The sequence below is a fragment of the Monodelphis domestica genome, chromosome 5 (assembly GCF_027887165.1).
Source record: "Monodelphis domestica isolate mMonDom1 chromosome 5, mMonDom1.pri, whole genome shotgun sequence".
In the NCBI taxonomy this organism is placed as follows: Eukaryota; Metazoa; Chordata; class Mammalia; order Didelphimorphia; family Didelphidae; genus Monodelphis; species Monodelphis domestica.
This window is the reverse complement of record NC_077231.1, coordinates 39,254,836-39,279,456: the sequence shown is the minus strand read 5'-3', so window position 1 is coordinate 39,279,456 and position 24,621 is coordinate 39,254,836. Positions and strand designations below refer to the sequence as shown.

Below are 24,621 nucleotides of genomic sequence, written 5' to 3'. Positions count from 1 at the left end.
TCAGGACAAGGAGTATTTTACTGTAGTCATTCCTTTACAGTTGGATCTATTTCCTTTTCTAAGCCTGAATTGTTTAAGATTTTTATCTGGTTTTCTGATAGTATGGCATATGCATAATAGGTTATGATTATTCTTTTGATTTTGCTATAATTTCACCTTGATCATCTGATATCTTCCTGACTTGATTTTCTGTTCTCTTCTTAATCAGATTAGCAAAGAGTTTGTCCATTTTATTAGTCTTTTCAAAGAATCAGTTTTTAGTTTAATTTATCATTTCCATGGAGGGGGTTGTTTCCAATTTCTCTATGAACCCTCTAATTTTAATTATCTCTTCTTTGTACTCAATTGTTATTTTCTCATTTTAAATGCATATTCGGTTCATTAATCACCTCTTTTCCCCTCAGTATTTTCAAGACATGTTTATAATGACAATTTTCCCCCTGAGGACTATCTTAGCTACATACCATAAGTTTTGATAGTTTTTTCATCACCACCATATTCTTTTACACAATTTGTTCTTTGATTCACTCATTATTTAAGAATTATTTTTGTTTGTTGTCCCTGAACCAATTAATATTTTAATGTATTATGCTCTGTAAAGGATATATTACCTACTTATGCATCTTTACATTTCTTTGCAATATCTTTGTGTAAATGGTCAATTTGTGTAAGGGTTCCAAGTGGTGCTGAGAAATATCATATTCTTTTGCTGTCCCAGGTGCTATAAGGTTTTGAACTCTCATTTCTCCTGCACTTTGTTCAGTTCCACATTTCCCCTTTTGTTTATCTTTCTGTTAGACTTCTCAAAAACTGAGAGGGGGATATTGAAGTCTCCTGTTACTATTGTGTTATTGTCTGTTTTCTTGTAGATTAAATGTTTCCTTTATGAATTTAGACCCTCTGGCATTTGGAGCATAAAAATAAGTTTATTGCTAATATTGATCTGTTTTCTGTGGTTTCTATCAACAAATATAGTTTCCTCATTTATATCCTTTTTATTTTTCAAATACTTGTTTTTGCTTTGTCAGATAGCATAATTGCAACTTCTGCTTTTGTGAATTCATTTGATGCACAGTAATTTTTTTCCCATTCCCTCAGTAATTTGTGTGTGTATGTGTGTGTGTGTATGTCATTGTTTTTCAAATGTTTTTTGGTAAGCAACAGACTATAGGATTTTGCCCAATCTGTCATTCTTTTTTATTTTATTGGATGGCTTAATGTATTCATATTTAAAGTTATAAGAGTTTATATTTTCTTCCATCTGTATCTACTATCCTTTTATTTCCCTTCAAATCATGATTTTTTTTACCTCTACTGCTATAAACACAGGACTATGTTCCTTCAGTTACTTTACCTTAACTTTTATTAAGGTGGCCCTGTTTCCACTGCTTCTCTTACCCTTACCTTCAATCCTGTCCTCTTATTTGTTAACTCTTTTTGGAAGGTGAGGGGTTGCTTATTAGTTCCTTTTAATCTCTTGCATTTATCTGGTTATATAATTCTTCCCTTCTTCCACCTCTCTCAATCATGTAGATTCATTCTTTCTCTCCTCCCCTTCAACTGGTTCAATTCACTAGTTTTTTTATTTCATTTTTTTACCCTTTACAAAAAGAATTTCTCTCATTCTCGCTTCCATACTCTCTTTTTGTCTACTCTACTCTCTCAATCTTTGATCTATGATCCCTATAATTATCTGGTTTCTTTTCTCCCTTATTCTCCTCATGCAATCAAAGCTTCCAAGGTATTCATTCTAGGCTCTCCTTTCTAGTGGTTTCTGTCACTACCTTGTAGAGTTTGACTCCTGGATTCGCATTTTCCCAATGTGCATCACTTCCAAATATTACAGCTGTCAGAGAAGACATTGCTCCATGATAGGGCCCCCAACTCCACCATGTCCCTGATTACACACAACATCACCAAGCCATACCATTCCGTGGTTACTATTTTTGCCTCATTTGCCTCTAAATTTCCCCCTTGGGTAAATGCTCTCTGCCTCTTTCAGGTACCAGTTACCTCCAACAGACTATGACATTCATCTTTTTCTTTGGTGTACATTTAGAAAGAAGATTCTGGTTTGTCTATCACTCTGTTGCTACATTTTTTCAGGTGTCCTATCTTTCCATGATTTGGTGTATTTGAGAAACGAATGGAACCTCTTCAGTTTGGGGGTTTTTTCCTTCTAAAAATGTTTCGAACTCCTCTTTATTACTGAACATCCATCTTTTTCTTTTCATGTATGGTTTCAAATTTGCAGGCATCCTGAGCTCCATTATTCTTAGGAACACATTATTCCATTCCCTCCTACATTATCTGCTGGGTACAAAATAGTCTTGTGTTATTTGAATTTCCCTTCTTTTGTATGTAAAGGGATTTCTCCTGATCACTTGCAAAACTTGTTGTTTTTTAACTGAATTGTTAAATTTAGTCACTCTATGTCCAGGAGTTTGCAGCCTTGGGTTTTTTTCTGAAAACAATCTGAGGATTGTTTACAATAGTTATTTCATTATCTAAGTTCAGAGCTTCTGGGCAATTTTCTTCTAATGTGTCCTGCATTCTAGTGTTAAGGTTTTTTCTTCTGTCATGTTCTTCTAGGAAAACTGTGATCCTTATGTTGTCTCTATGCATCTTGTCTTTAAGATCAGTAGTATGTATTGCTGGCAGAATGAGTATATTTTCTTTTTTTTTTTAACCCTTACCTTCTGTCTTAGAATAAATACTGTATTGTATTGATTCTAAGGCAGAAAAAGTGGCAAGGGCTGGACAATGGGAGTTAAGTGACTTGCCCAGGGTCACACAGTTAGGAAGTATCTGATATCATATTTGAACCCAGGACCGCCTGTCTCTAGACCTGGCTCTCAATCGAGCCATCCACCTGCCCCCCCCCCCATATTTTCCTTTAATGTTATTTATTTATTTAGTTTTCTTCTTCTACATTGTCCTTCACTTCTATATATTTACATTCCCAATCTATTGTTCTCTCTTTTGTTTCTTTGGCGAGACTTGTCAGAGATTCCATTTTTTCTATTCTGCCCACCCAGGGCTTTTGCTGTGTGAACCATAAATTCTCTCATAATTCTAATTTCTCTTTTGAGCTACTAAGTACAGCATATTGTGGTTCCATGTTCTCCTCACATTTCATAGGATCCATTTCCTCACCAAGTGCTGAATCATTTTCCTTTGCTTTGCACTATTTACTCATAGATTCCTGAATGTATTTACTAGATCTAGAGGCCATAATTCCCTCTGTTGTTAATGTTTTCCCTGCTGTCTGATCTACATATGTTGAAGGGCTTTGAGTTTTCTTGAGATCTTTGGTAAATGTAGTTTTTTCTCCCCACTCATTTCCTGACTGTCCCCTCTGAAGGTTGTTCTTGGTGACTGGATCTCAAAGCCACCCAGCTTCCCACCCAGGGTTTACTACTTGCTCTCTGCCCCAAGTGATGTTGAGATGTTCATGACTGGCCCCTACCTTGTTGTCCATTCCATTTGTTCCTTAGTTCTGGGACCTGAATGGAGCAGCTCTGGAGTTATCTGCTGCAGCTCCACCAGTTCAGAGCTTTGCAATACTGGTACTAGAGGTTGCAGATGCTGAGTGGCTGAGGCCATGTTGGCTGTCTAGCATAGCCTAGGCAAACTTCTACAGCCTGAAGCCAGGGTCTCCACAGCCCTGGAAAGAGGAATGGGGGGAGCCGGGTACAAGGGTGGGTTTTGTGGCAACTTTTATCAGGTTCTTGGAGCTGTTTGTATAGTGTGGCCTTATGTCAATAGCATGGGAGGTGGAAATGGGGTGCTGAGAGAGCTCAGGGGCAGAAGCATGGGTTTGTTTTTTATTGATTTTGTTTGGATTCTGAGTGTCCCAGGCCATGGAGACAGCTGTATTTGCTTTATCTTTGGCATAAGACTTCTGTTTTGGAGATGTTTGAGAGGCTGAAGGGATCAGAGAAAATGTCCAGTCCTCTCTCTTATTGCTCATATGACCCACACATTTCCCCTGCATCTTGCCTTTCAAAGGATTTCACCAACGTGTTCCAAATGATTTCATTCTCTTTTCTCCTAAAGCTTACCCCTTTTTTTCAACTCTTTACCAAAGCAAGGTCTTACGCTATCACATATATAGGATAGAAGTTTCAACTATACTGTGTAAATCAAGTTAAAATGTAATTGGAGCTCAAATCTGGTCTCAAGACACTTCCTAGCTATGTGGCCCCACGCAAGCCACTTACCCCCCATTGCCTAGCTTTTACCATTCTTCTGCCTTAGAACCAATACACAGTTTTGCTTCCAGGATGGACGATGAGGGTTTTTTTAATTTTTTTAATGTTTTGGGAAATGTATCAAAATAATAAAAATACAATAAAACGTAGGCATTAAAATCATCCATGGGGGATCTTTATTATGGTTAGGAACCTTGTTTCTATTTGAGTTTGATACCACTGATCCAGGGCACCTTTTCCACCAAAGTTCACCTAACTTTCTCTTTTTCATCATCATTAACCCCTGGAATTTTTATTTCATCTTCTAAAATCTTTTAGATAACAGAGGGGCCCAATTGTTTCCTTTGAACGGCCCAAGTCTGATTATAGAACTTCTTAGATTTTGTTTCTTGATTGATCTCTAGTTGAAAAATGCATGATGTCATCAAAATGGCCCCCAGTAATACAGACTGTATCTCCTTAAAAAAAGGCAATTGGGTTGCTGTGGCTCCTCCCAAAAATTCATGTGGTAATAATAATAATCTTAATAATAACAGCTAACACTTACATAGTACCTACTGTGTGCCAGTTATTGCCAAAGAGCTTTACAAATCTCATCTCATTTGATCCTTACAACAACTTTGGGAGGTAGGTGCTATTATGATGTCAATTTTACAGAAAAGGAAACTGAGGCAAGCAGATACTAAATGATTTTCCTAAGGTCACAGAGCCAGTATAAGTGTCTGAAGGCAAATTTGAACTCTTGACTCCAAGCCCAGCCCTCTATCCATTGTGCCAGTTTGCACAGATGACCTAACTTCTCAGGAGGAGTTTCTCCTAATTTAGCCAGACTAATTTTCAAATGATATCCAAACAATGTATCGTGGGGCTCATACCCAAAGCTTTTTTGCTTTGATAGAACCTACCAGAATTTCTATTTTGCTCCATAGACCCAAAGACCCCTCCATATCACCTTAATGTAAGACAAGGTAGAACTTTAATGGAGGGTCCTTGAGTGATACATTATATAAGTAATTTCATGCCTTTATTAGATCAGTTTTGATACTTTTAACTTCCTTTTACATATATGGCTACATTAGTATATCAGTCTCTGAATATAAACTTCTGGCAGGGATAGAATCAGCATCACATGGCTCTTCCCTGTTCAAGGCAATAAATGATTTTCTATGATGCTAACTTTAAGGAAAAAGTCCTACCCAAAGTCTCATCATGAAGGTGACCTTGGATTCTCAAAGATTATGCCCAGCAGAGAACAGTCTGTGATAGGTCCTACCAACCTAGAAGGCTCAAAGTATGAGCAGAGGACATGAAGGACCACTGCACATCTCTTGTCAAGAGGACTGGTCTAGCTGCATTTGGGATGTCTCATCAGGTTGGCTATAGGGTGATAGAAAGTTTAGCTATGGCAGCCATTAAAAACTTTCAGCCACAAGAGCCCACAAAAATCAGACCATTTTTTTTTTCTAATAAACCCTCACCTTCTGTCTTGGAATCAATAATGTGTACAAGGCAGAAGAGTGGTAAGGGCTAGGCAATGGGGGTCAAGTGACTTGCCCAGGGTCACAGAGCTGGGAAGTGTCTGAGGGCAGATTTGAACCTAGAACCTCCCATCTCTAGGCCCAGCTTTCTATCCACTGAGCCACCCAGCTGGCCCCCAGACCATTTTTTTGATGGCTGCCATGGTTGAAATCTAGGTTACAGTCAGGTCACTATTTGTGAATGGTACCATGGAAATGTGCTTTCTCCAAATGGCACACCTGATCATTTTTTAAGATGTCCTAGGAGAATTAGAGAATAAAAATGACGTGGCTAAGGTTTTAGAGGGAACAAAAGCTAAATATTCCAATTAAAACTCCTCTGTATTTCTTCAAATGAGTTTAAATTACTAAAGTACCCCCACTTTTGAAAAATGTGTGCTTAATACTACTTTAGCTGGCTGAAAAAGCTATTGGGCTGTCATTGAAAGAGTAGAGTCTCCTAACTTTACAGCTAATGCCCTTGTAGTCCCAACCACAGCATATCCACTTAATACAGTATTTTTCTCCTCCTTAAAATGCAGTATTCATTTGGATGATACATTGTTCTGAGTTTTAAGAACATCTAACTGTAGCTGATGAAGGAATCATTATGGTGTTAGTGTTGGTGGTGACATAAGGGAACATGTGCCGGGTCTAGAGCCAAGATGATTGAGGGAGGGAGTTGGTTCAGAACCAGTTTAGGACACTAACTAGCTATGTGACCCTTGGCAATTCACTTGTTGCCTATGTGCCTCAGGCAACTCCCTAAGTCTTATCTCCCAAGTCCTAGAAGGATTGCCAACTGTTGTAGTCACAGTGTAGAGGGAGTTCTGGAACAGTCAGATCCTTCAGGGATTTACATTTTCTGATTGTTAGATCAGAAGTATGTCAGTAGCTATTACTAAAGGGACTTTTCATTCCAACACATTGGCATTGAGTTAAAGGGCAAAAATAACTAAAAGGGTAAATGAAACTAATAAAAGTTCATTTTATTTGATATATATGGAGAGAGAGATTAGACCGGGAACACTGGATCCATCAAATTCTCCCCTCATTCAGTCTACTAGATGAAATTATGGGATGTAAGGAACAAATACAATGAGATAAAATGGAATCCCTTTTCAGACAAGGATTGGTCACATCAGCAAATTCTGAGGATGTGCCCTTTTGGGGTTTTGAATAGCCCCCTTGGATTTGATCAGGGTAGTCAGGTCTCAACTAGCCATTTGCATATGAAAGTCAGTCAGGAAACTCTTGAACATTGGCAAAGGATGAAGATCCAGATGACTCATCATTTTTTAGATTTTAAAGTTTTAAATTAATTAGGACTGAAAAGCTTTATGAATCTTGGACTTTTACAGCAGATTAGGGCTTTGCCTTAGCCTGACCTCCTTCTACCAAACACGAGAATAGTTATTCTATTGCAGTTTAAGAGTTTTATTGATCTCAAGTTCTTTTTTTAAAAATTTGTTAAATTAAAATTCCCAGGTTTTTCTTTCCTTTCGTCCCTTCTCTACTCTAGAGGCCTTGGAAGGGATGGATGAGAACAATTTGTTCCACGTGCCACGAAGGCAGCAGAAGTGGGGGCTAGAGAGCACAAGAAGCTTTGACATTGAAGAAGCCAAGGCCGTCCACTGCCTCCTGTGTCATCACCAGTCATCTTGATTTTCTCTTACAACTTTGCACAACTCTGCCTCACTTAAATTCAGTCTATGCTATTGTCAAAAGACCTCACCGAGGGATGTCATTCGGGTCCTCTTTGAAGGGCAACAACTGACCAATGAGTAGTCAGGACCTCTTTTTAGAACATCTAAACAACTATGCAAGAACACACGGCTTAAAGTAATATAGTTCATAAGAGAGAATTGGGATTACTTAAAATATAATCAAAGGAGACACAGAGTAATTACAAAAGAAGTTATTTGCAATGCTACAGATTTACCCTTGACAGGTGACCAGCACCTCCTTATATCTTCCCAGCTAGCCTACACTGCTGGTGCTCACTGACTTCTCAAACCCCCAGAGCATAACTTAAAACCTTAACAGGTGACACATTCTAGACTAAGGCAGTCGGTGGGCATACTTACACACCTGCCAAGTCTCCTTTTTCTCGTCACTTGGCAAGTGCCTACACCCTAATTCCTGTGTTCCCCAAAGAGGAAAGTATTTCCCATTCTTCAGAGGGAGAGCTGGATGATTTCTTTTTGTTCTGCCAACAGCAGGCAACCACCAATGTCCATCTGAACCACAGTAGATAAGGAATGCCAGAGCGTTTCCCAGAGTCCTAGATTCCTTACCTTCTGTTATCAATGATGCTCTAACCAGCTCAGCCCCAAACCAAGCCTAAGGGGCAGCTTACTAATAGGGAAAGGGATCTTGAACTTGGTGTGAATGGACAGTGATTGTCGAGTTATATTAACTTTCACATTGCTTCGATTGAAATGTTTTCCTACCTAGGTGTTATGTTAAGCCTGGACATAGTAGAGAAAGAATCATGAGGGATGGAGGGCATGGCACCTGCCACGTTCCCCAAGGGTTTTGTAGGGCATGCCCTCTCCATTCTTGATTCTTACTCTCCTCCGAGCACTCCTACGATATATAACAGCAGTCCCCCCAACTAGGTAATAAGCTTTTATAAAACTGCCTTAAGGGGGCAGCTGGGTAGCTCAGTGGATTGACAACCAGACCTAGAGACGGGAGGTCCTAGGTTCAAATCCGGCCTCAGCCACTTCCTAGCTGTGTGACCCTGGGCAAGTCACTTGACCCCCATTGCCTAGCCCTTACCACTCTTCTGCCTTGGAGCCAATACACAGTATTGACTCCAAGACGGAAGGTAAGGGTTTAAAAAAAAAAAACTGCCTTAATTTGCTTTTAAAAAAACAACCTGTCTGTACTTTGTACTGAAATGGAAATTATTTTGTGCCATGTCCCTTACACAAATCTGAGCCCTGCTGGGGTAGCTGATTCAAATGACTCAATGTCATCATGTAGTCTTCGTAACGTAATAATCACAATTGTTGTCTGTATCAGAATCTGTTAAATGAAGACGAGAGGAAAAGAACAGGAAGCTTTTAGAAAGGATATAGTATAAGTTTAATGGGTACAAAAGATGAATGTTTTCAATTGTTTATGCGACATCTGTGAACATGCTGGTACTGATGTCAGCTTGATAATAACTGAACCCTGAGTCATCAGATGTAGAGACTCTTGGGGCTTTACTATAATGCACTACCTAGAATAGCTAGGTGGCACAGTGGATAGAGTGCTGGGCCTTGATTCATGAAGATTCATCTCCCTAAGTTCAAATCTAGCTTCAGACATTTACTAGCTTGGGCAAGTGTTTGCCTCAGTTTTCTCAATAGTAAAATAAGGCTGGAGAAAGAAATGGCAAACCACACTGGTATCTTTGCTAAGAAAATCCCAATTGGAGTTATGGTCAAACATAACTAAATAACAACAAAAATGTTTATGCTGCCAAGTCAGCAATCCACTGTGCACATACCCATGATAAGCAAGTGAGTTGGATTAATGATAGAGAGGACAGTCTTACAAAGGTAATGAATGACAGAATCCTTGTTTCTCAAGACCCTCTTTCATATAAGATAGGGTGGAGTCAAGGTGGCAGAGTAAGGTAGAGCAGCTCAAGGTCACTATCAGAATCATCTCCAATCAATATTTTTAAAAAGCAACAAAACGAATATAGGAGTAAAAGAACCAACAAGAAGACATACAGAAACAACTTTCAAGAAAAGAAAGACTTAAAAGGTAGGCAGAGAACATCTAGGGCACTGGGGTGGGCGGGGAGCACAGTCAGCAAGACAATAGCAAGGAGTAAAAAGCAAGTTAAGGGCACACCACACCCCCCAGACCTGATATCTGATGTCCCAGGTTCAGAATCTAAGCCCAAGTCAACATTCAGACCCTAACACCTTGCCTGGACAAACAAATGTCTAAGCCAATGCATAACCTTTGAAGTTTTGAACCTGTGGTGACGTCCAGAGTCCCCAGCCCAAGGCAGTCTGTGCTGAAGTGGGTGATCTGTGTGGGCTCAGAGGAAGCCAGGAGTTCCAGTTTAAGCATGTGGTGAGGACACAGACCCTAGCTTGGGGTAGTTGGTTGGACAGGGCAATCAGCTGTGTGCCAGATTGAATCTAGAACACAGTGAGACCAAAAACTTGCTCCTAAGTCTGGGACTAGGATTTGATCAGCCCCTGACCTGATCAAGTTCAGATCAAAAGCTTATGCCCAAGCCTGAGGCAAGTTTTTAAATTATCAGCATCTCAAGGATTCACTGAAACAGCAGTGGGAAGAGGCTCTCAGAGCTCCCAGCCTCAGGCCATCTTATCACCTTGGAAGAACTAAAACTGATTGGAGGTCCTAGGTTCAAATCTTGCCTCAGACACTTCCCAACTGTGTGACCCTGGGCAGGTTACTTTAACCCCCATTTCCTAGCCCTTATTGCTCTTCTGGCTTGGAAGCAATGCATAGTATTGATACGATGGAAGGTAAGGGTTAAAAAAAAAAGAAAAACTAAAACTGGCAGAAATCAAAAAAAGCTAAGGCAGTATCAAGGAAGAACTGAAGTTGAAGAGGGTAACCTAACCTCCCAGAAAAAAAAAAAACAGAATGTACCTAAAAAAGGTAGGGAAAATGAGCAAACAACAAAAAAAGCACCTAACTCTAAAGACTTTTTATGGAGAGAAAGAGCAAGGTACAGACACAGAAGCAGACAGTGGAAGTAAGGCAAACACACAAAGTCCAAAAGAAAAATATGGATTGAACACAGATTCTAGAAGAGCTCAAAAAAGACTTAAAAAACCAATTAAGACAAATAGTCGGTTTTGGTCCCAAAAACTGGAATCTTTGGGCTTATCATACACTGTCTTGCTGAGGTCATTTACCAAGTCTATTTCACTACTCCTCCTTTCTGTCTCGTAGCCAGTACCAAATTGTTTTGATGAGCACTGCTTTATAGTATAATTTGAGATCTGGGACTGCAAGTCCTCCTTCCTTCGCATTTTTTTTTCATTATTTCCCTGGATAGCCTTGATCTTTTGTTCTTCCGAATGAACTTTGTTATGGTTTTTTTCTAATTCAGTAAAAAAGTTTTTTGGTAGTTAAATGGGTATGGCACTAAATAAGTAAATAAATTTGGGTAGGATTGTCATTTTTATTATGTTAGCTCATCCTACCCATGAGCAATCAATGTTTTTCCAATTGTTTAGATCTAGTTTTAATTGTGTGGAGAGTGTTTTGTAGTTGTGTTCATATAGTTCCTGTGTTTGTCTCAGCAGATAGATTCCTAAGTATTTTATATTGTCTAGGGTGATTTTAAGTGGAATTTCTCTTTCTAATTCTTGCTGCTGAGATGTGTGGGAGATATATAGAAATGCTAATGACTTATGTGAGTTTATTTTGTATCTTGCAACTTTGCTGAAGTTGTTGATTATTTTGACTAGCTTTTTGGTTGATTCTCTAAGACTCTTTAAGTAGACCATGATATTGTCTGCAAAGAGGGATAGTTTGGTCCCCTCATTGCCTATTTTAATACCTTCAATTTGTTTTTCTTCTCTAATCACTACAGCTAGTGTTTCTAGTACAATGTTAAATAATAGCAGTGAAAATGGGCATCTTTGTTTCACTCCTGATCTTATTGGGAAGGCTTCTAGTTTATCCCCATTGCAGATGATGTTGGCTGATGGTTTTAGATAAATACTGTTCATTATTTTTAGGAAAGACCCTTCTATTCCTATACTTTCTAGTATTTTCAATAGGAATGAATGTTGTATTTTGTCAAAGGCTTTTTCTGCATCTATTGAGATATTCATGTGATTTTTGTCGGTTTGCTTGTTAATATGGTCAATTATGTGGATGGTTTTCCTAATATTGAGCCACCCTTGCATTCCTGGTATAAATCCTACCTGGTCATAGTAAATAAATAACCCTTGTGATGACTTGCTGGAGTCTTTTTGCTAGTATCCTATTTAAGATTTTTGCATCTATATTCATTAAGGAGATGGGTATATAATTTTCTATCTGTTTTTGACCTGCCTAGCTTTGGGATCATTACCATATTTGTGTCATAAAATGAATTTGGTAGAACTCCTTTTCTTATTCTGTCAAATAGCTTGTATAATATTGGGATTAGTTGTTCTTTGAGTGTTTTATAGAATTCATTTGTGAATCCATCTGGACCTGAGGATTTTTTCTTCGGGAGTTCTTTGATGGCTTGTTCAATTTCTTTTTCTGATATGAGGTTGTTCAGGTAATCTATTTCTTCCTCTGTTAGTCTAGGCAATTTTTATTTTTGTAAGTATTCATCTATATCACCTGGTTTGCTATATTTGTTGCCATATAATTGGGCATAATAGTTTTTAATGATTGCCTTGCAATCTCTTCATTAGAGGTAAGGTCTCCCTTTTCATCTTGGATACTGTCAAATTTCATTTTCTTCTTTCCTTTTCTTTATTAGAATGACCAGTACTTTGTCTATTTTATTTGTTTTTTCAAAGTATCAGCTTCTAGTCTTATTTATTAAATCAATAGTTCTTTGACTTTCAATTTTATTAATTTCTCCTTTGATTTTTAGGATCTCTAATTTAGTCTTCACCTGAATATTTTTAATTTGTTCACTTTCTAGTTTTTTAATTTGCATGCCCAATTCATTGACCTCTGTCCTCCCTAATTTGTTAATATATGAACTCAAGGATATAAATTTCCCCCTGAGTACTGCTTTGGCTGCATCCCATAGGTTTTGAAAGGATGTCTCATCATTGTCATTTTCTTCAATGAAATTATTAATTGTTTCTATGATTTGTTCTTTAACTAACTGGTTTTGGAGAACTTCTCCATGTACCCTTACTAAATATTATTTTCATTGCACTGTGATCTGAAAAGGTTGCATTTATTATTTCTGCTCTTTTGCACTTGTTTGCAATGTTTTTATGCCCTAATACATGGTCAATTTTTGTGAATGTACCATGTGCTGCTGAAAAGAAGGTGTATTCCTTTTTGTCTCTATTTATTTTTCTCCACATATCTACTAATGCTAATTTTTCTAAGCTTTCATTCATTTCTCTTACCTCTTTCTTATTTATTTTTTGGTTTGATTTATGTAATAGTATACTTGTCAGATCTTTGGGAAAGGAAAGACTTTAAAACCAAGCAAGAGCAAGAAAAAAAAATCACAAAATGTAAAATCAATAATTTTGATTACATCAAATTAAAAAGTTTTTGTACAAACAAAACTAATAAATCCAAAATTAGAAGGGAAGCAACAAATTGGGAAGCAATCTTCATTACAAAAACCTCTGGCAAAGGTCTAATTACCCAAATTTATAAAGAGGTAAATCAATTGTACAAAAAAAAATCAAACCATTCTCTAGTTGATAAATAGGCAAGGGACATGAATTGGCAATTTTCAGTTAAAGAAATCAAAACTATTAATAAGCACATGAAAAAAATGTTCTAAATCTCTTATAATCAGAGAAGTGCAAATCAAAACAACTCTGAGGTATCACCGCACACCTAGAAGATTGGCGAACATGACAGCAAAGGAAAGTAAAGAATGCTGGAGGGGATGTGGCAAAGTTGGGACACTAATTCATTGCTGGTGGAGTTGTGAATTGATTAAACCATTCTGGAGAGCAATTTAGAACTATGCCCAAAGGGCACTAAAAGACTGTCTGCCCTTTGACCCAGCCATACCACTGCTGGGTTTGTACCCCAAAGAAATAATAAGGAAAAAGACTTGTACAAGAATATTCATAGCTGCGCTCTTTGTGGTAGCCAAGAATTGAAAAATGAGGGGATGCCCTTCAATTGGGGAATGGCTGAACGAACTGTGGTATATGTTGGTGCTTGAATACTATTGTGCTCAAAGGAATAATAAAGTAGAGGAATTCCATGGGAACTGGAACAACCACTAGGAATTGATGCAGAGTGAGAGGAGCAGAACCAGGAAAACATTATACACAGAGACTGATACACTGTGGTACAATTGAATGTAATGGACTTCTCCATTAGAGGTAATGCAGTGATCCTGAACAACTTGGAGGACACTATGAGAAAAAAAAAAAAACATTATCCACATTCAGAGGAAAAACTGTGGGAGTAGAAACACAGAAGAAAAACAACTGCTTGACTACAGGAGTCAAGGGGATATGAGTGGGGAGGTAGACTGTAAATGAACATCATAGTGCAAACATCAACAAAATGGAAATATTCTGATCAAGGACACAAGTAATACCCAATGAATCACGCATTGGCTTCAGGAAGGGTGGGTGGAGGGGAGGGAGGGAAATAATGTGATTATTATAACCAAGGAATAATGTTCTAAATTGACTAAATAAATTAATTCAAATGGAAAAACAATTAAAAAACAATTAAGAGAGAGGCAGAGGAAAGTGGGGAAGAAAAATGAAAGTGACACAAGAATAAATGGGCCAATTGAAAAAAGAACCAAAAACTGAAAGGAAAATCAGACCTTAAAAATCAAGATTTTTCTTTGTATTTTCTCCTTTAAACAGCAAAGTTTCCCACTTGGCATAGCCAAGCACATGATCTAATATGTCTTGAATAACAAGACATTCTAGTATGTGAATTAGCCACTCTAAATGACCCCTGCCTGGCAGTAGAGCTAAGAAAGTCTCACAAATGATGCCTAGGTCAGTCTGGGACTTTCAAATTGAAGCTCAACAAGACAGTTTGAATTTGTTAACACCTTCTTCCTTCTTTCACAACAAATTCCTCTGAGCACTACAGAAAACCCTAAAATGTTTTATGATTAATCCCAATATCTCTATCATCAGTCATTCCTAAGTCTACAATGTTAGAGACCAAAGAGTGAAACCTCTTCCCTTGATATCTGTACAAATGTTTATATGATTCTTTTGTGCTGATCCATGGTACTGGGAAATCTAAGACAGTGGTGAACTTTGGTCAGTACTGATGGCAGAGGATACCAAAAAACCCACTCTAATTTGGTTACTATCTAATGACCTCCAAGTGTGGCATCAGTTCATACCTTTGCCCATACCTTCAACAATTACGAAATTTGACCATCATTCAGAGACTTCAAGATGGTAGCCTATGGAAGAACCAACATTGACAAGTGGTACAATGCTTTCCCTGATGTCTGGTGTCAGTAGTTTCTAAGACTACTTCTAACCTATAAAGAAGGATATGTGTAAGCTTTTTAGAATTTTGTAATCACAGGTACTATCCTTCCTCACTCTTGAGGAATATAAATGAATTAATATAGCTTGATACAAACACACACACACACACACACACACCACCTATTTGTAGACAGCTGTCTTAATAAGTAAGGCCTCTACTTGTTATAATTTTTGTGTATTGGAAGTTTCTCCCCTCACCATGGAATCTGAGTCAACATTTCACATTTAGAATCCCTTGGGGAAAGAAAACATAAGTACCTCCTTGAGGCGTGTTTGATTTATCCCCTGAGAAAATAACTGAAGACAATTTTCCTGGCCCTCTGCAGATAACTGGCATGGATCCCATAACGGTTAATTGCCCTTTGCTTTTTACTTTCACCCTTAAAACAATCCAAGAATGTCTCCCCATCCTTATCCAATATTAACTTCATAGATAAAGTGTCCATCTGGACCAGGACAGCCCTTAGCACCTGACACTATAGATAAGACCCCTCATCAGATCCTCCTGCGTAAACTGGGTACATCTGGGAACATTCTACTCTCATCCTTCTCAAAAAAGTACTGCACTCAAAAGCAAAGTTCTGGAAGCACAAATAGTAGATAACACCTGACTTCTTCAATCACCATCCTAGAATCCCTACAAGAGTGATCAGCTCTAACATTCATTAGAGAAGGAAATTTTCATATACAGAAATGGAAATCTGGGAAGCCATCTTTAGATCTGCCAAACCATCACCCCACTTCAGATAGGGATTTAAAAGGCTACAACATTCCACTCCCATCTCCAGCCCTCCTTATGCCTCAAGTGGATATACAGAATATACTTTAATAAGTCTCCTTTTGGACACATAAGTCCAAAATATAATCATGCTTTTAGTTTTCTCCTCCTCAGTGTAGACATAGAGTTGCCACATCATCTTTCATTTGGAAAAATCTTTGCTGTCAAATGCATTGAAATGAGTAGAAGAAACTGAGTTTCATTTTTTTTTAATTCCCTGAATTCAAGGAGACCTTATTCCAACTATTGCCTAAGGAGCCTAATTTACTTCTTCAGCTGGGCTCAACGATGTGTTTTTGCTTCAAGATGACTTTGAGGAGAGGATTAAAGCAGAAGAGAGACACCTCTGTTCCCTAGTTTCTTGGATAGTAGTCAAAAATTAGAACCATCCCAAAGTCTAATTCTAAGATTCTCAGACCCTAGTCAGAGGGGAGAGAAAAACTAGGACCACTGACTTCAACAATTCTCAAGGGAATTTCCTGACCCTTATACATGTAAACTACCGATTAAAGTCTAAAATTCTTTACTAGGGGTGGCTAGGTGGCACAGTGGGTAGAGCATTGGGATTGGAATCAGGAAGATTAATCTTGATGAGTTCAAATCTGGCCTCACAAGCTTACTAGTGGTGTTGACCCAGGGCAAATCATTTAACTATTTGCCACAGTTCTTGATCTATAAAATGAGTTAGAGAAGGAAACTGCAAACTATTTCAAAATATTTGCCAAGAAAACTCTACCGTGAGGTCAGTCAGACACCACTGAAACGACTGCACAGCAACAATCCTTTACTGTGGGGGAGCTAGATAGCACAGTGGGTAGGGTGCCATGCCTGGAATCAGGAAAAGTTGAGTTCAAGACATCTATTACTAGCTGTGTGATCATGGGCAAGTCTCTTAATCTCGTTTGCTTCAGTTTCCTCATCTATAAAATGAATGGGAGAAGGAAATGGTGAACTACTCCAGTATCCTTGCCAAAAAAACCCCAAAGGGGGTCTCAAAGAGTAAGACAGGCCTGAAAACAACTAAACAGCAAATCCTAGGAAAGGCCTGAAAGTGAGACACCCTTACAACATGTGACCATTTGAAGTCTGAAGGAAGGAAGTATCCTTTAGTTTTCATTTTCATGATTTGGCACTTATTTTATGGGCAAAAGAAACTCTCAACAAAAAGACCCCTCTTACCACAGTGGCTCAGCAACTCCTAATTATCTCTTAATTTCCACATCAGATAACCTTTTTCTCAGTCCTCATCCTTCAACTCTCTGCAGCATTTGGTACGGCTGGGCACCCCATCCTCCTAACACTATTCTTCCTCGATTCTCTCATCTGGCTGCTCACTCTTCCTAGTCTCCCTTTCTAGCTCTTCCATGTTGCTGTTGTTTTTCAGTTGTGTCCAACTCTTTGTGATTCCATGAAAACCATGGGATTTTCTTAAGGATTCTGGAGTAGTTTGTTCTTCTCTTCTCCAGCAGATCCAGTGGATCCTTCAAGCTAGGAAGTGTCGGAGACTGGATTTGAACTAAGAGCTTCCTGACTCCAGGCTCAGTGCTCTTAACCACTGAGCCACAGTCACCTTCTTCTATGTGGTGCCTCTAAATCTAGATATAAAGGATCTCTCCAGGGTATTTGTCTCTTCTCTCTATAGATTCTAAAGGCAACCTCATCTGCATCCCATAATTTTAATGCTCATCTCTCTGCAGGTGATTCTAAGGTCTATATATCTAGGAAATCTCCAGAGTTCCAGTCCTACACCACAAACTATCTATTGGATATTTCAAATTGGATTTCACATAGACATCTCAATTTCAATATATCCAAAAGAGAATTCATTATTTACCTCCAAGTCTATCCTTCTTCCTAACTTTTCTATTTTCGTTGAAGTCATCCCCATCCAGACTTTGACATTATCCTCAACCTCTTCCTTTCCTTCTCTCTCTTATCCAAACAGTTGAAGTTTAACCCTTTAATCTCCTTGACATCTCTTACATTTGACCCCTTCTCTTAGCCATTCCCTTAAGTAAACTATCATCACTAACTGCCTGGACTATTACAAAGGTCTCCATACCTCTACTCTCTCCCTACCCCAAAGCATCTTATATGCAGAGGCCAAAAAGATTTCTTTAAGTACAGGTCTGACCAAATCATTACCTCTCCCAACAAATTCCAGTGGCCTTCTCAACAAGCTCCATAGTACTTCCTAAATAAAATGTAAACTTCTCTGGTTTTTAAAGCCCTTCGTAACCTAGCTACAACATACCTTTGCAGTCTATTCCCAAACTTCCATGCTACTGTTTCCCATTTCTGTAACTTTGCAATTATTAAGCATCTCCTATGTTCTAGGCACTGCAGAAAGCAAGATAAATATGAAATGGCCTCAGTATTACCTCTCCCTTACAAATAACAAAACTGAGACTCAGATACATTGAAGAGACTCTTGTAGGATGCAGTGCCAAGAGGTTGACAACAAGCCACAATGGAACAAGTCTTAGATTTGGAGTCAGAAGACCTGAGTTCACAACCCAGCTCTTCCATTTACCTCCATGACTTTGGACAAGCCATTCAAATCCTCTAGCACTTAGTTTCTTTATCTGCAAAAGGGCAAGCCTGGATTATATGGCCACTCAGCTGGGTTTCCAACTCTAACATTCCACAATTCCATGATTGGCAGCCTGCTTTTGCCTTTGGAAAATAGCATTTTATTCGTTTTCATTTGTCTCACTTGTTCCTTTCTGATGGGTCAAAAAAAAAAAGACTAAATTGCAACAACACGCTAGTGACACGGTAGCTTTAATTTCTACATGGAAACCTGTGGCATGATCTGGGGCCATATCAAAATGAACTGGCATGTCTTCAGGCTCCATCTGCTCCTAAAATGTACTATTTGTATTCTGGGCCGCAGAGTGGTTCAAAAACAACAAATTTTTCTTGGCAGTTTCTGTGCATAATGCATAGAGATGAGTATAGGAGTTACCCCTGGAAAAGTGGTAGAAGAAAATAACTCAGTTCATAGCAACTATCAACTATGGAGCGAAAGTCATTAACAACAAACACAACCTCTCTGCCGTTAAGTCCAAATGTGTCGCTTGCATTGTTGAGTTCCCATGTGTGACATTACTAAATTCTGCTATAGATACTGCAAATATAACATGGGTCACTGAAATCCAGAGATAAACGTGGAACTTTGTGTTAGCCACTAGTTCCAATTCCTCTCCTCCCAAACAACCAACTTTTCACTGAATTGTTAACAAGTAACAATTAACTGGTTGCCTTCTCATCAAATCTTCCAGCCAAAATGGCTTCTTTCTGGCCCACTTCCAGGCATCTCTTTACTTTGGGCAAACATATTGTTTCCATAAGGCCAACATTAAAATGAAAATGTTATACATGGAGCACTGGGAGCCAGAGAGATGGGGAAGAAAAGCTACTACTATTCAGTTCGAAACAATGAATATTTAGTACCTACTGTGTGCCAGACCCTAGACACACAAAGACAAAAATGAAATGGGGAGGGGTGGCAGCATGTAAACAAACAAACAAATCAAATACGAAACATATAAAGTAATTTCTATAGGAGAAGGCACTCGCAGCTAGTGAGTACAGGCTAAGTTTCCTATAGGAGGAGGTCCTTGAGCTGAATTTTGATGGAAGGCAGGGATTCTAGAGGGTAGAAGTAGGAAGGGAATGAATCCCAAACAAGGCACCATCGAAAGAAAGGGATGAAGGCAGGAGATGAAATATTGTTTAAAGGGAACAGCCAAGTTGGTCAGTTTGTGTAGGGTGTAGAGTGTGTAGAGGAGAGAGTAATGTGCAATAATCCCAGAAAGTTAAGTTGGAACTAGGCTGTGAAGGGCTTTAAAAGCCAAACAGAGGAGTTTGTATTTTGTCCCTAGAGTCTTAGGAAGCCAGTAAAGAAAGTTTCTTGGAAAAGTGAATGGCATTATGAGATCTGTGATTTAGAAATATCACTTTGCCAGTTATGTGGCCATTGTATTAGAAAATGGAGAACCAGTAGGTAGAGAGAGCCGTTAGAAAGGTATTATAATAGTTAAAGAGGGGCTGATGAGAGCCTGAACTGAGATGGATGTGAGTAGAAAAACAAAAGTTTCTGTAGAGGTAGAAGGGACAAGATTTGGCAATTGACTAAATGTAAGAAATTAGGGAAAGGATGTCAAGGATGCAGTCAAGGATGACTGCAGGGAGGGAGGTGAAGAAACTGGGAAGATAAGTGGGGGGAACTGGAGGGTCAAGGTAATGAGTTCTATTGTGACATATTGAATTTGAGATGCCTAATACAAAGTTAATAATGTGAAGAAAGTGTGGGGCTGGATATAAACTCAGTTTCCTTGTCTGTAAAATGACTTGAGGAAGACCACTCCAGTATCTTTGCCAAGGAACCCCCCAAAATGGAGTCAGGAAGAGATAGCCAGAACTGGGGAAAAAAGAGAAAAGAAAAGAAAAAGAAAAAAGAAAAATAAACAACAAATAAAGATCTATGAGTCAAATACATGCAAAGATAAAATCTAAACCCATGGAAGCCTATGAGATCACAGAGAGAGTAGGGGGAAAGAGAAAGAACTGAACCTTGGGATATACCTACACATAGGTGCTAGGTGAAGAAGCAACTATATAAGAAGACACAAAATCAGGATAGAGCAGTATTACAAAAACCTAAGAAGGAAGGAGAGGGTAGTCAACAGTCAAATGATGTAGAGAGGTCATGAAGGATAAAACTGAGAAAAAAGGCCATCAGATTTGGCAATTTACAGATAATTACAAGCTTGGGGCAGGCAGTCTAAATGGAATGCTAGCCCTTCTAGTCTGGCTTCATATTAGTATAGTTTCATTTGTCATCTCCTTAATAGAAAGTAAGACCCTGAGGCAGCGGGGCATTAGACTAGCAAACTTTATCAGGAGAACGAAATATCTGGAACATAGGGATCCTGACAAGAGCGGCAGAACAAGATGGGATGGTATTCTTGCTCAACTAAATGGCAACTTTGAAAGTACTGATGGGGAAGGTCAAGGAACAGGGGTCTGGAAATAGAGAATGTATGTCTATTGAAGACATCTTCAATTATTCCACATTCCTGCCTGCGGTTGACCATGACATATAGGTTCAGAATAATGTCAAATACTACAAAGGAATATGTTCAAGGTTGCTCATGCTTTAATGATGTGGAAGATTTACATTTGATATTTTTGGCACCAAGAAGCCATCCAGTGGCCATGAAACCATGGTCTCAATCATCTGAATAAGAAGTGCCATAGAAGTATTTTCAAACAAGGCTCCGATTATAGGCAAGTGATCCATGATGCTCAAGTTGAATTAACTAAAATAATATTCAGAAGTACATTCTGGTAACTATCACTGCAGCAGGAACACCAGACTATTTTATGCTTGGAGATGTCTCAAAGGAGTCAATGGAAAAAATGTAAAAAGAAAAGTGATGTCAAATTATGCAAACAAGAGTAAGCCCTACATTAAAAGAAATCCCAGTGGAGTTCATTCACCCAGAAGAAAATTTATTTGGTCTCTATTTTACAAGCATTTGCAGTAAAGAAATAACTCAGTTAAAATCATTAACACTGTAAATCATCCCCCAAATGCTCAAATAATTATAATTTCTTATCAGACAAATATCTGTCTCCTTGCAAACATTTGGGATCACAAATGTTTAATACCATCACAATTCTGACTTGGCATGGATTGATGGTAAGTGTCAATGATTTTCTAAGTCTCAATTTCTGACAACCATTCCAAGTTGCCTCAGATTCATACTTCCCCACCAAGGTCTCTTGATGAAATTCTAGTCTTATTTTCACAACTTGTGAAAACAAAAGAAAACAACAAAAGAAAAATCTATGCTTCCTCTGCCTTTGCCCTAGACAAGTTTAAAAACCCTTAAATTTCTACTGGTCCTTTCATTAAGATTCTGTGTGAAAGCAGATAAAAAGCGTGAGCCTCATGAACTTTGCATTCAAAATTCCACAGAACACAGCAGCTCTCTCTAGACTCCACCCATTGTCTCAGTCAGGAAAGGTATCTCAGAGAGACTACAATAGCCACAGAAATTCATATTTAAAAACACTAGCCACAAAAATACCCCTCCAAAACACTTTTACTGAAATAAAAAATATTTAGAAGAAGAAAAAAGCCCCTACTAGGCAGATAAGTAGCCATAGAAAAGAAAATTGCCTAATCAACCTAAATAAGGTTGTGCTATCTACATCAATTGTAATGTATAATAAGGGATTTGAAGGTAATACTCAAATACTGGAACTCTAATTTTACAAGCAAGTACTTCCAACACACGCTAAGACAATATTACTGTATAAGTGTGAAAGATGGCACAGTATCCTGGAATTTATCAAGGAGTCAGCTTCTTTTAGACTCTCCTCAGTCTAATTGCTATGCATTAGGCAAGCTTTTTTTTTTTTTAAAGGGGTAGTTAACCCTTAATCTCTAGGAAAAAACCCCACCCCCACCATAATGGTAACGTTAGAAACACAAATAAACTGGGCAGTCTCAGTAACACCCCTATGCCAGCCTCCATTGTAAGTTATTTGGCAGTGGGAAATGAAGTTAAGCCCATTATTATCCCTATTTAAAGTAGGAAGCCAGCCCGGCAAGAGCAATTCTCGTTCCCAGTTCTCTCTGGGTCTAGCAGGACTTTGAGTAGCCCCGTACAAAGCCCGGGGGGCAGCATCTCCAGGTCTGTCTGCCAGCCCCTTTGCAAAGCTGACCCGCAAGTTCGGGATTAAAGTCCCCGAGCCCAGTGACAAAGAAAGCCACGAACGCACACAAAAGGAAAGGTAGCCGCTCCCCCGCCCCGCTTACCTTTGACTTGACTTTCATACTCGGCTATGATCTCTTTGTCCTTTTTGAATCGGCTCGGGGTGGACATCATCCAGTTGTTTCGGGGAAACGGGGGGTTAAAAAACGGGCAAGTTCTGGGCAATGGTCACAAACCACAGTGTCCTCGAAGAGGTAGAGAGTTTTAGACTCCCACACGCCGGGGTTCCCAGCAGCAGCAGCGGCAGCGGGAGGTAAAGGAAGAAGACGAGGACGAGGACGAGGAGGAGGGTGCGAGGAAGCTGAAGCCAACTACTAGATTAATCCAGGTGCTGGCACCATCTCCTCCCAACCCACGCTGAGTCCGCGATCGCCAAGGGAAAGGAGAGCCAGGGGCTTGAGGACAGAGAAGTGAGGCAAACTCCAGCCCGAGAGCAGCCAGTGGGGGTGCGGGGGGCGTCTCCCACCTTCGAAACCCCACCCCGGACCCTGCCCACTTCCTCTACAGCCGCCGGGTCACGCCGGCTCTCTTCACCATTGTTAAGCCTGGCCCTGGAGAAAGCTTTCCCGGAGCTGCACGGAGCTTTAGAAACTGAGCCCGGGGAGCGCGCTCCCAGCACCCCCAATTGCAAAGAAGAGCGCTGAGAGTGGCGAGGGGCCCTTGGCTGCCACACACATCTCTCTGTCGCTCTCTTTTTTCGCCGGCTAAGCGGGCACCAGCCCTGGCACTAAACTAGTCCCGCTGTAGTTGGGGATGCTGCCGCTGCCTCTTCTCTTTCCTCTCCGGGGAAAACACTGTTGCTACTGCCGGGACAGGGGCGACTAATGATGCTGAGGATAAAGGCAGACCCAGGCCTCCCTGGCGGCGCGCTCAGCTCTGCCCGAATGAGATCGCAGAGGCCACCATCTGGAGAGAGCGCAGACTTCCCTTCTTCTTTGCCGCGGCCGCCGCCTTCTTGTTCTCGTTCCCTCTTTCCCCCCGCTGCCCCAGTGAGGCCGCGGGTGACACATGTACACGCACACACAGCAGGGGGAGCCCCGCCTCGGGTTGCTGCAAAGTTGCCTACGGCCGCGCGCGCGCACACCAGCCAGCGAGCGAGCCTGCAGGAGATACACGCCCTGCAGCTGCGCCTCCCCTCTGGCCTGCCCGGGCCGAGAGCGCGCGCGGACTCAGCGGCTAACCTTGAGTCCACGGTGCGGCAGCGTCCTCGCCGGCCGGCCGCGGAGCAGCAGGCAGTGGGCGGGCTAGAGAGAAGGGAAGGCGAGGAGGAGGAGGAGGCTGGCGGTGCCTCCCATTCCCCACCCTCTTCTACACGCGAGGAAACCCAGGGCTCGCCGGAGAAGATGGATGGCCCAGGTGGCCCGCCGCAGCCCAGCCTCTCACACCCAGCTCTACACCCTTCCAGCTCCTGCTTCCCTCCTGGGGAGCTGGGGTCTCGACGGAGGTGGCTGGCCGTTGCCTTCGGAGCCCTAGAAGCTTGAAACGCACCAATCTGGGCGGCTGCTGCTGTCGGGAAACACAACGACGCTGCCTGCCCATCGCCCTGGGTGTAGCGAACTCCCGCCTGGGCGCAAGGCCACCCAGCCTACTTACACCCAACCGAAGAGGACGGACGTGATCCTCGACATCCCCAAGAGGACTAGGCAGAAGTGTGGTTCCAGGATGCGGGCCCTCCCTCCTACTCCAGCCGTGGTCCCTTGGAACTCGGTCACAAAATTGGAAGGGATCTCTAAGGTCATCTAGATCCATCCGTACCTAAACAGAAATCCCCTCCACGATCTGTTTGGAGATCCTCGCTAATGGGAAAGGCACCACTTCAGCGCCTAGCAAAGTGCTGGCACATAGTAGGCGCTTCATAAATGTGGATCGCTTGAAAGGTCGTTGTAGGAAATGCCATTCCACATTGTTCGAAGGGGTCAGTAGTTTTCCACCCATTTCTCCTAGTTGGCCCCTGGGGCGTAGGGAAATAATCCCTCTTCCAGGCAAATGCAGACAGCTGGGGTTTACCTCTGTCCCCTCTCTTTTCCAATTGAAGTACCTCAGCATAAAGAAAATAAGTCCCTAAGCACTTATTCGGCACCTAGTGCGTACCAGGTAAGGTCCCAAACGGCAGTAACAAACAGCCCCTACCCTCAAAGAGCT

The 24,621-nt window shown here is 40.5% G+C and overlaps 1 protein-coding gene across 2 annotated transcripts in view; it reads right to left on the bottom strand.

Annotated features, from left to right (window-relative positions):
- SRGAP1 (SLIT-ROBO Rho GTPase activating protein 1) overlaps positions 1-23,905 on the bottom strand; it is a 340,469-nt gene extending 316,564 nt beyond the window's left edge. Inside the window, exon 1 of one of the 2 annotated variants that reach the window (XM_056800690.1) lies at positions 22,524-23,905. In XM_056800690.1, coding sequence (XP_056656668.1) covers positions 22,524-22,593 — 70 coding nt within the window. In that variant the 5' untranslated portion in view covers positions 22,594-23,905. The remainder of the gene's footprint in view (positions 1-22,523) is intronic. The other variant, XM_056800689.1, reaches the window with a different exon arrangement.
- Between the last annotated feature and the right edge of the window lie 716 nt (positions 23,906-24,621).